We start from the raw sequence: 12,111 nt of genomic DNA on the forward strand, positions 1-12,111 counted from the left end.
CCTTGGCTAAATCAGACTCTGTAAGTCTCTTTTTGACCTTTAAGTGGGCATGATAACTTGCTTCTGACCTCACACAGGGACCCCGAGAATTACCCGTTTGGAGCACTGGCCCATATTCAAGATGACTCTGTTCTCCTTTCTCCCCTCTAGATGTGTCCGTCGGTCTTGATACCCTCCTAGTGCTGGGGGCCGGCACCGTGTTACCCCGTTCTCGGAGACACCCCCGCACCTGGCGCTGCCAGGCCATGCGGAGGGCGGTCCCTGAAGGCGTGTGCGAACCCACGAGTCAACAGGCTTGCTTCGGTGTTCGGAAGTCATGGGACCACACGCACGTGCCCAGGTAAGGGGTGGGTGCCCTTCTCTTACCTGCAACCCCTTCTTCGGTCTGGGAACCACGCTGCTGATGGAGCCAGCCGGCTTTCCCCGCCCTCCAGCCCCGAAGTTTCCCCGGAGCCCGAGGGGACGGGCGCGCGCGCCGGAGGCTGCCCGGAGTCTGGCGCTCGGCGTCGCCCGCCCCCCGCCCTCCCCTCCTGGATGCAGCTGGCCAATGGCAGCCCTCGCCGGGCCCTCCCTCTCCCGCCGCGTCTCCCCCTCCGCGCCCCCTCCCCGCCGCCCCACTGGCTCAGCTCGCCGCCCGGGAGCGCAGGCTTCGTGGAGCGCACGGTCCCCCCGAACGTTAGCCAGCCGCGCGGGCCCCGCTCTCCCCGGTCCCCGCCGCCTCCTGCCCGCCCCGGGCCTCGCCCCTCCGGCGCTCCCCGAAGTGGGGCTTCTGGCCCCGAGGACGACGCGGCGGCGCCCCCCGAACTTCATCCGAAAGGGAGAAGACCGCGCGCGGGCGAGCGATGGACCCCGTGAGTCAGGTAGGGCGGACCTGGGCAGGGCGGCGGGGGCCGGGGGTCTGGCGGTCCGGAGAGGCGCCGCAGCCCCTTATGCCATCTCTCTCTCTCTCTCTCTCTCTCTCTCGTCTCGCCCGTCCAAAGCTGGCCTCCGCGGGCACGTTCCGGGCGCTGAAGGAGCCTCTTGCCTTCCTGCGAGCCCTGGAACTGGTGAGTGCGGGCTGTGTGCGGGGAGGGGAGCCGGGCAGCGAGCCGTCAGGTGCGGAGAGGTCGGGAGGGGAGTCCTTGTTCGCGGCTGCCGCAGGCCCTGAGTTCTGCTCCGGGGCTTGAGACCAACCCTCTCCGAAGGTGCCGTTCCGGGCTGGCGGGGACGGGCTGGAGGGACCGCGCGTGGCGGCGGGAGTGTGGACCGGATTTGCAAGCGCTCCGAGGTGTCATCTTATCTCCCGCGGGCACACTCGCAAGGGCTGCTGCAAGGGAGATGGGAGGTGGGGAGCGCAGCAGATGGGGGAGCCGCCGCTGGCCTCTCGGCCTCACCTGCACTTCTGCGGGGGGCGGGAGTGTGTGTTTGGAGGGTAGTATGGGGAGAGGTAAAGGTTGTAGAGGAGGGACTCTCTGAAGGCTGGGCGTCCACTTGGCCAAGCTCGAAAGTTGATCAGCATGGGGACAGCTCTCCACCCACCCGGACTGGGACGCAGGAAGCGCTGTGGTTTACTGGCCTTGGGGAGCTCCACCGAGGCGCTGGGAGGCTGTGAATGCTGTCGGTGGGAAGAGCAGGACTCTTTCCTTCCCTGTTACAATTTCTCTACCTTGGCCACTCCTCTAGGGCTCTAGCGATTTTTCCCAGAAGAACCTCTCCCCAGCCCCCAGTCTTCTCTGCTTAGCTCTCTTCGCCCTGAAGTTTTGTTACTCTTCTGTTTTGTTTAAAGGAAAACAAAACAAAACACTGTGACAGTCCTATGGCAACCTATTGACAAGGAGTGAGGCACAGAAGCAGTCACACAGGGCCACAGAGCAATGTTGGTGTTGGCTTAGATGATGGTTATTCAGAGTGAAATCTGCAGGTCGCACATTCCCTCTTGCTAGGAGCTCTGAGGGGCAAGCAGACCTATCTGAACAGAAAGTTCAAAGCCTGTCATGTAGCATTAATCACAGGCCCTACCACTGACTAGCTCGGAAGTTATGTAAGAGCATGCTCTGTCTTCCCAGATCTTAGCTCTAAGGGCTAAGATCTGGCTTTGGCTACGCAACGGTGGTGCGTGTTTACATAGATGATCCACACGCTAATCACATTTGCCTTGTTTGTGGACCTGCATAAAAATGCACAAATATATCAATTTACCACACATCAAGGCAGCATTTGGAAGTCTTGAACCTTGTTCTGGGACGGCCATTCTAAAACAATTTTCCTTACAGCCCGGTTAAACAAAGCAAATAGTGCTCGCAGTCTATGAAACTTCCAGTCGGCTTTCTCAGAATTCTGCCTTCATTCATTCATTCATTCAGCCATTCAGTAAACATTCCTTGTGGAGGAGCAGAGGGTTTTGATCAAAGTAATAGCTCCATTGCCAAGCCATTGTCTCTCAAAACAAAATTCAAAGAATTGACATCATTTTCTGGTAACTCTTATTGTCTCATATTGTCACTTACCTGACACGTTAATTTGTATTCTTTTCCATCCTGTGACAACACTATTTCATGTCACTACTCACCATACCACCTCTGCTGGCATATTTCAAAATATAATAAACCTGGTTGAATTTGTTTAAAATGCAGACTTCCAGACATCAACTCAAAATATTGGGAAGCTGGGTACCTGGGAATCTGGATTGTAAACAAGCTCCCTAAATAATTCCTGTGCACTTTAAATTTGGAGGACCACCGCCGTAAGCTATCCAGGTTCCCTCTGAAACTCAAAAGCACTTTTTACCATCAAGCTCTTGCTGTTTCTCTTCATCCTAACACCCCAAGCCTAGAAAAAGTATTTGTCTTTTAACCTCTGTTTAAATATTACCTCCGTGAGGATTTCTCTCATATTTGTTTCTTTCCTTTCTCTATCCAAAATGGAATGATTCATCCTATTGTTTGGGCTTCCACTACGTTTTATTCGTAAGAATTTATCATTATCATTATAATTTATCATATCGTTATAATTTATCATTATAGTTGTTTTTTTCTTGATGTGTGTGTGGCATGGGGGGGTGAGAGATCACGCGGAGGGTGGAGAGGGAGAGAAGGAGAGGAGGGAAAGAAGAGAGGGAGAGGGAGAGGAATAGCAGAACATTTATTACACCTAAAATATTTATAGTCATCTCTCTCTTCTAGGCCTCTAAGTTTCTAAGGTGGAAGAGCTTTTGCTTGCAAATCAGTGATTAGCTTTTCCTTTATGGAAGAGAAACTGACTAAGGGATTAACCTCCCCCGCCAAAAAAACCCCCAAACTTAAAAAGTCACTTACATTAGTTGTTAGTTGATCTACCTTTTAAAAGAGCTAAAAGAGAGAAATGAGAGCAGAGAAATGGAAGAAGGTTCATTACTGAGAAAGTTTAACAGAGTGGAGAGAGCAAAGGAAAATATGTTTTGTATATACATTGCTGTGAAGAGCTGCTCTGAGGCATCTTTACTGTAGGAGATGGTGACAGTGAGAGTGATTTCTTAGACAGCAGGAAATTTGTTCTGTTCCTCCTTTCTCAGTGCTTGGTAAACAGTAAGTGATCAGCAAAAGGTATAAATTGATATGACAGAGCATACCAATACTCCACTTTCTCCTTTTCTATGGAGAGCAGCTTTAAATTGGTACTCTTTAAAATCTTTGAACCATAATCCTTTTGTTTTTCAGTATTTATGCTGTAGAAATAGAAGTGTATGTGGAGATACATGTTCAAGGTTATTGACTGCAACATCATTTGTAGAGGAAAGAACTGCAAACAATTAGTAAGTCCATTAATAGGAAAATTGTTACTGTACGATTCACATGTTGTGAAATATTATACTGCCATTAAAAAGGGTTAAATTAATATGCATGGACCTGGAGGTTAGTATATGTAATTGTCTTTGATAAAATTGTCAAGTGCAAAAAAAAAAAAATGGGTTTCATTCTTAATATTTGACAAATTGTTAAATGGAAGAAGGTGGCTTTCATTCTTTGAATCAACTTATTCAATAAGATTTTGAACTAGCATATAAATCATAATACCATTTTTGTGAAAATAGAAAAAGAGTTGAGCGCCTGGATGGCTCAGTTGGTTAAGCATTGGACTCTTTATTTTGGCTCAGGTCATGATCTCAGGGTTGTGAGATTGAGCCCCATGTAGGGCTCTGCACTTAGTAGGGGAGTCTGCTTCTCTCTTTCTCTTCTTCTCCTTCTGCCCCTCCCCACCCCTTATGCTTGCACACATGCATGTGCATTCTCTCTCTCAAGTAAATAAATTTTTAAAAAATCTTTAAAAAATAGAAAAGGGAAGTATAATTATGTGTGTATATATGAGAGACAGAGAGATTTGTCTGAGCATAGAGAAAAACAAATGTATACCACCAAACTGTTAAAATTGATTTTTTTTTTCCAAAGGATGTAATTTGTGTTGCATTGGGGAGAGGAGACGGTAAAGGAAAGCTGTGGTGTGCAGGAAGAATCATAGGCATATCATTTGTCCACAGTTGTGCACATGAGTTATTTTTTAAAATAACTCATATTTTGAATGATGCCTTGTGGACTGACCCTGTGCAGTGGCATTACTTCTAAAGACAACCTCTGCTTTTGGATTTATAGCCTGAGAGGGAGAATGCACTGTATTTCTTTGCTTAGGAAAGGCTCATGGATACTGTAGATTGAAAGTTCAATGTGTAATAGTCAGGCCTTCAAGGAAAACTTTAGCTAATTTCAAAGGCCTTCAGGCAAAACTCCCAATTCTTGATCTTTACTTAAGCGAGGTTAGGGACTTCTCACTGTCTTTTGAGACAAACCCCAAATTTAGGATATAGCACTGATTCCAGTGGTCTGTTTCATTTATTCCCTGATGATAGAATAGATCCAGCTAATCTCTTAAAACATCATTTGGAAATGGTAAAAAAAATTAAATTTACCCTATTTCTTAGACTTACTCTGAAACACTAAGTTGGTAGTGTCCACTGAGGACTTATTTTGCTACTTTAATTCTTTGCCAGTCGGAGGACTTTGGTCGTCGTTGTCATCTTCTTCTTCTTCTTCTCTTTTCCTTTTTAAACGATATTGTCAGTACATTCTTCTCTCTGCTATTTACGAGGCTGTGGATATATACACCTGTGGATTTAGGTGTAATGGAATGTGGGGATCATCCAGGACCAGAACTGGTACAGATGTAAGGGCATCAACAGGACTTCAGTTCTGCAAATGACATTTGGCATAGTCCTAAAATAACACGATGCTGCAGTCCAGATTCCATCCCTCTAGAAATAACTGCTAGGTCAAATTGCCTGATTCCTCTAATTCTTATTCTTTGACATCATCTCAAATTTTGCTATGCCATTTCTGCAACAACCCTGGACTTCACATTTCCATTCTACCTTCTCAAAGGAGACCAGCTAATCCAGAGATGTAGTGTATCTGATATATGAGCTGTAGGGCTACTACTTTATTTAAATGAAAGCACCTGCTTTGCATAATCTTCACCCCTGAATCTAAATTCTAAACTGTGTTTTCTAAACAGCATTCTGCTTATTTGATATTAATAGCATTTACAATCATGTATAACAAAATAAAGTAATAATATAATATAATGCAATATTATATAATTATCACTATTTTAACCCCCTAATGAGAAAAGTAAGAAGAGCTACTTTTCTCATGCAAGTTTCATATGAGGGACTGTATTTCAGTGCCTTCAATACATCATCATGTCAAATCTATATGACTAACATTTCCATTTCACCATGAAGCTCAGGGATGTTAACTAACTCATCAAGAACAAAATTGTAGGAAATGGCAAAGCCAAGATTTGAGCACTCTCCCTCCAAACCGTCTTCTCTTAAATGGTATACTTTGTTGCTTCCTTCAATGTGGCAGGCACCTGCTGTACCTTATTCTTAATCCTCAAAGAAACGTTAAAAGGCAGATACTATCCTATTTTGCAGTATTTATCTCGCCCACTGAGATATATTTTTGAAGTCTTTTCTGAAAATGCCAAGGAGTGTTTGCATTTAGAGATGAACATAACACACATCAGTTATCTTTTATATTGTTTTATTTTCTGTTGGTTATTAATTAACAAGATAAAGTTGGTTCTAATTAAAAATTAGTATCTTTTCAATTAAAATACATAGGAAAAGACAATGATTATCAAGCCAATAATTTAATCTTATTTTATGGTCGTTTTTTCTATTTTCTTAAAAAAAAAATCTGTGTGCATGAGTCAGACAACTCTTTTTTTTCCCCCTAAGTATAAACAAGACAGGGAATTCTAACATACAAGTTATTTAAATTATGAGCAGCAATCTGTCATTGAGGGTCTGATATAATTTCAGAGCTACATTAATGTGGATTTAATTATAACTTTCCAGCCTCTCAATTAGTGACAAAAATCATATGCAACTGGAATATGAATCAATAAATACACTTTTCATAAAAGAGCAACTCTCCAGTATAGTATTGGACTAATCACTTAATGCATTTCCAAGTTTATTAAGACAGTTGGTGTTTGGCCCCACAAATATAGAAACAAAGCAAAATGTATTACTTATGGATTTGAATCCTGATTTTATTCTTCACTAGCATGGTGAACCTGGACAAGTTATTTAACTTCGCTTGCTTCATTTTTCTCATCTATAAATTGGATTGATAATAGTTCTTCCTTCAAAGGGTTGCCATAATGATTAAATGACTTAATGAAAGTAAACCTCTGCACAGTGCCTGGGCTATAAACAGTGCTCAACAAATTCAGAAGATGCTGCTGCTGCTGATGATGATAATGATGATAAGGATTTGGGTGATTCTAGGGATGATGAAAAAGGAGAAAGTAAAAAATCCATCAAAAAGTAATTTAGAACATTATGGCAACCTCTTGAAATTTAGGGTCTTGTCAACATTCTGAAGTAGAAAATCTGTGCTCCCTTTTTATGTACCTCTTGGAGCCCCTCTATCTATATACCATACTTGCATGGTGGTTTTGTTTTGTTTCGTTTTATTCCATAGCATAAGTGACTCTCCAGGGACTTGCCTTTGGCTGTAGACATTGTTTATGTTTAGAAGAGCTACATGTATCTAGCTGAATTCTCCAGGTTGTAGATGAAGGTCTTTATAGGCTCAACCTCAGGCACTTACTGACCACACCCTGATACCCAACTTACCTGGCACTTGGGAGTCTCTCAGGTAGGAGCAGGGTAGCAATCCTGCCCTGATGCTCCAGTAGAGACATTATTCTTAGTTCTGTGTTCCCTGAGAGGATTTATACCTCTTCCTGATCCAGGTACGAAAAAAAAAAAAAGGGTCAGGTGTTAATGGAAAAAAGTAATAGTCTCCAAAGGAATGTGTGTAGAGAACCATGATTTTCCTTTGAGTCTTCATTTTCTGCAGGCATATATTTGACTTTGACTGTATTTGTAATTATTCTTGTTCATTCTATTAGCTTAGCCATTCTTCGAGAACCTGTTTTCTCAGGTGAATATTGGGGACAATATCTCTCGGTTCTCATAGTGTTGTAAATTTTAATTGAGATCAAGCATTTAAGATACTTTGTAAACTATTGAATGTCCTCCAAAAGTAAAGATAATTGTGATCCTGATGATAGTTATGGTAAAGAATTGCTTTTTTTCCAATCTAAGTGACTCTGGACAGCATAAGATAATTGCCATAGCATGAAGGTTGAGGCATGAAGTGTGAATGCCTTATCTCTGCTCCCGGAGTGGCTGAGTCCTTCCCAACCACCAACTACCCTCTAAGCCTCTGCTCTAATCTCTTTGATCTCTTTGGAACCTACCAGAAAAAAATGGTGCTGCCAGTTGAAACTGATGCCTCATCAAAACTTGGGGCGGGGGGGGGGGGGGTCCATCCTCACCCCTTTTAGCTCTCATACTGAAATCTGGTTTCTTGTTCTTGTATACATTTCACATTTCTTAGATGTTTTGGAGGACTGGTGATGGTTTCTTGCTGATCTAGTGGACCTTGCCCGTGTCTCTTCCTCTGCATATAATACCACCTTTCTCTTCTCATGCAGTCCCATTTAACTGGCAAATTCCTTTTGTCCCTCCAGGTGTCAGCTGAGATGTCACATCTTTTGGGAGGACCTCTCTAAGTAGGCAGGTCCCACCAGAATTCAGCCTCCTGTTGGCTCTCTGAATACATTCTTTAATAACTTGTTTGCATTTTGGCTTCCCAGCCATTACTAAAGGCTCCATGAAGACAAGGATATCATTTGTCTTGTTCATCAGTACTTTCTAAATATCTAACACAGTGCTTGACACATAGTAAGAACAAATCCAGGGACACTTACAAATCCCTCAAAACATCTGGCAGTAGGTCTTCAGTAAGTATTAGTTGAAGGGAGAGGGAGGAAGAAGAGAGGGAGGAGAGAGGAAAAAGACTGAATAAATGAATCTTCGAGAACACATTGGATGTGGTGTAGATTCCCCTTTGTGATCTTAGTTGTGAAGAGGAACTGTAAGGACTCCTATAGACGTAATTGTTGAGTGTTATTCTTGGTTGTGGAGGAGAGTAACTCACATAAACTGACTCAGCTATTAAAGGAAGAGGGCAGGGGCGCCTGGGTGGCTCAGTGGGTTAAGCCTCTGCCCTCGGCTCAGGTCATGATCTTAGGGTCCTGGGATCGAGCCCTGCATGGGGCTCTCTGCTCAGCGGGGAGCCTACTTCCTCCTCTCTCTCTGCCTGCCTCTCTGCCTGCTTGTGATCTCTCTCTGTCAAATAAATAAATAAAATCTTAAAAAAAAAAAATAAAGGAGGAGGGCAGTTGTAGGCATCCTCACTGCACAGTAAAGGAGGTGAATTCTTTTTTTTTTTTTTTTTTGAAGATTTTATTTATTTATTTGACAGAGAGAGATCACAAGTAGGCAGAGAGAGAGAGAGAGAGAGGAGGAAGCAGGCTCCCCGCCTAGCAGAGATCCTGATGCGGGGCTCTATCCCAGGACCCTGGGATCATGACCTGAGCCGAAGGCAGAGGCTTTAACCCTCTGAGCCACCCAGGCCCCAAGGAGGTGAATTCTTACAGCAACAAAAGTGTGAGGACTGAAACAGGCTCAGATCTCAGGTCCAGTTTCAAGGCACTGAGTAGAACTACCTTACCATGAGTGTTGCCATTACTGTGTTTTGACCACTGTCCTGTTTGTTCTCTTTGTGTGTTCCCTTTCTCTTATTTACCTTACTCATTCCCTGATTCTAATCTAATGTCCTAAGAGAAAGAATGTGATTGGCTTAGTAATAATTTTATCAGGGTAGACCCAGCTATCAGCTCCAGGCCATATCAGGCTATGGATTAGCTATCCGTGGATCCAATGTCCACAACTAGTTGTGTCACAGCCTGAATAAAAAGGATCATGAGATTCAAAACCTATCTCCCAAGATTGTTCTTTCAGGGAAAGAGTGGAAGCAGTAATTCTTGCAGTCCTGGGCCCGTTAGACACAGTAAGATGTGTACACGTGTGGTGGAAGAGGAAGGGATTTTTTTTCCATGAGCCCATCTTTGATTAAGGTGGCACTACCAGTTTTCTCAAGGAGAAGGTATTGCATCTTTGAGATCTGGGACCAGAATTCCTGGAATTCTCTATGATACGATCATTTGGTGGATTCACGTTGAGGATGTTATTCAAGGGATGTACCTTTGGCCCTTCAGCACAGAAGGCTCTATGAGCTTGTGCCATCTTGTTCATCACCACTTCCTGAAAGGAATGATGAGCTTTTGCCTGTGATTAGATAATGCACTTAGGAAGGAGAATGTATTCCCTCAAACCCCATGAACTTCATCTTTATTCATATATTGGTAGGTTAATTGAGCTCTGGCCCTTCATGTTAGAAAACTAATTACTAAGTTAATTATTTCTTGTGTTTACTCAGGGGGTAGAAAACAGAAACACCCTAATGCATACCGTTTTTTAGTTTAATATTCTTACCCCAATTACATTTTTTGTCCTGAATATTTTACTCATGGAAGAGTCATTGGCTTGCCTGGTGTGATAGGTGCTGTTTGAGGGAGGGGAGGAGAGGAATTGGTTAACAAGCAAGAATCACCATGAAAAAAGGAGCTATGGCTGTGGCATGAGCCTAATGCTGGAAAACTGGCTGTTCTTTCCAGCCATTGGAAGTGAAGCTGACTACATAATCCTGTGGCTCCTTGGGGTCCGGGGTCAGCAGTCATCAAAGGAAGATTGTAAGAGTTGTGTTTTTTGGTTGCCAGTAGGGTTAAGTAATTTAATGTTTGCAAAACCCCCAGCAGAGTGGTCCATACTAAGGCTTCCTAACTGTATCTAAAGAAGAGATTGTTAAACATGATGGTATGTTATCAACAAATGCAGTTAACATTTCTAGGATAGTATAAACATAAAGTTTGCTCAGTTTACACTTGCCATATCAGTTTTCCTTTCTATTATTATCTCTCTGTTGGAAGAACATTGTGAGATGATCATAAAATATATGCAATTAATAGGAATATGAATACATAGAGATAAGCACTTTACTAAATGCTATAATGGATTATTTCATTTAATCTCACAATCACCTTTGAAGGGCCAAGCAATAACTCCTTTTGACAGATGAAGAAACTGAGGCCTGGAGAGATCAAACTACTTTCCCAAAGTCATCCAGCTAGCAAGTGATAGAGCCAGAATTTGAACCCAGTCCATTGGATGCCAGACTCCTTCTTCATTTTAATCATTTTTCCATGTTACCTCTCATTAATCGTGATCACTAACTGCCTCCAGCTCTTAAATGATTTCTCCAGTGAAAACAGTAGGAACAATATATATCATTCCTTCTTAAAGTCATGTCTTCTCAATCCCAATTCAGGTCCCTTTTTGCTCATGCTGCCAGAACACACAAAAAATTTCAGTAACCCTTTAAGGACAAGGAATGTCTAAACCCACTCAGGAATTTTTCTATTCCTCAAAAATACTCCTATTCCCTGGGAAAATTTCGCTGATCTTGTGTATCTTTTCTAACAAAATCTTTATTCACTGATCTGTTATATAAAGAAATTCAAGTTCAGGAATGTGTTGTGAAAACATGCTTATGAAGTTTCTATAGGATGCAGAAAGGATCTGGATATTTAGAAAGATGTGAACACTTAAATTCTTTTTTAGACACCTGAAAAATTACTCAAGTCAAATAGTTTCCATTGTGGATATAGATAGAAGGAGCAAATGAATTTTGTCTGCCCTTTGTGTGTATGTGAGCTGCCATTCTTTGGATTTGCTGTTTTGAAGGATTTATGTGCCAAATGAAAAGACATATCCCCTATGGCTTTAACAAAAAGTGCTCACATATCCATCTGGTCTACCATGAGATTGCCTGGCTGTGCTTTCATGCCCTTAATTCACCTGATGGTTTTACCTGCACCTGACAGACAGTTGGCATTCTCCTGGGCTCCTTCCTGGGAACTAGAAGAATTGAGAAAGCAGAAGGTTTAGATTGGAAGAAAGAGTGATACCAGGAAATTACTAGGCATGAGCCCATGATCTAAGTGAAGAATGGAGATCCCAAAGATATTTAAATTGAAAAATGAGGTAGCTGAATGAGTGGGGATTATGATAATGGCTTAGAGTGTGTTGGCTTTAGAGCAACAAGCTTGGGTTCAGTTGCAGAACTTGGGTGTGTTCATGGGCAAATCCATTTTACTGAACTTCCAGTTTCTAGGGATTTTACCTATATCAAAAATATGTTTACATGATGAAAATGAATTAATGCCTGAAAAACTTTGGATGAATCCCTTCATCTCCTTGAGGTGTAAGATGGGGACAATAAACTTAATGCAATTTTTTGGAATAAAATGAGCCAATATGCATGATAGTTCTTATCAGAGGACTCATTGTTGTTGAGAGCTCAAAAGGCTGACTTTCGCTGATTCTAGAAAACGAGAGCTCAGGTATCCAGGGAATCTTTCCTGTAAGTGCCATGCCTAGTACATTACCCTTAATGTTCATCTCTAGCTGCAGCTGTTTGAGGAAAGGGGGGAGGCTTATTTGCATGTTTCATAATCCTCTACTAGAATTTATGTAAGAACTTTTGTTGGCAGAATCACATTGCAAATTCTATTTATGAAACAGTTGAAAGCAAAAGCACAATTATTATATATGAATTT

At 42.6% G+C, this 12,111-nt stretch overlaps 1 protein-coding gene across 1 annotated transcript in view; it reads left to right on the forward strand.

The window, feature by feature from the left end:
• Positions 1-627: 627 nt before the first annotated feature.
• The window catches only part of SYNPR (synaptoporin), a 320,636-nt gene continuing 309,152 nt past the window's right edge, over positions 628-12,111 (forward strand). The window contains exons 1-2 of the mRNA XM_045991390.1: positions 628-860; positions 981-1,046. Coding sequence (XP_045847346.1) covers positions 843-860; positions 981-1,046 — 84 coding nt within the window. The 5' untranslated portion in view covers positions 628-842. The remainder of the gene's footprint in view (positions 861-980; positions 1,047-12,111) is intronic.

The sequence above is a fragment of the Meles meles genome, chromosome 20 (assembly GCF_922984935.1).
Source record: "Meles meles chromosome 20, mMelMel3.1 paternal haplotype, whole genome shotgun sequence".
Taxonomy (NCBI): domain Eukaryota; kingdom Metazoa; phylum Chordata; class Mammalia; order Carnivora; family Mustelidae; genus Meles; species Meles meles.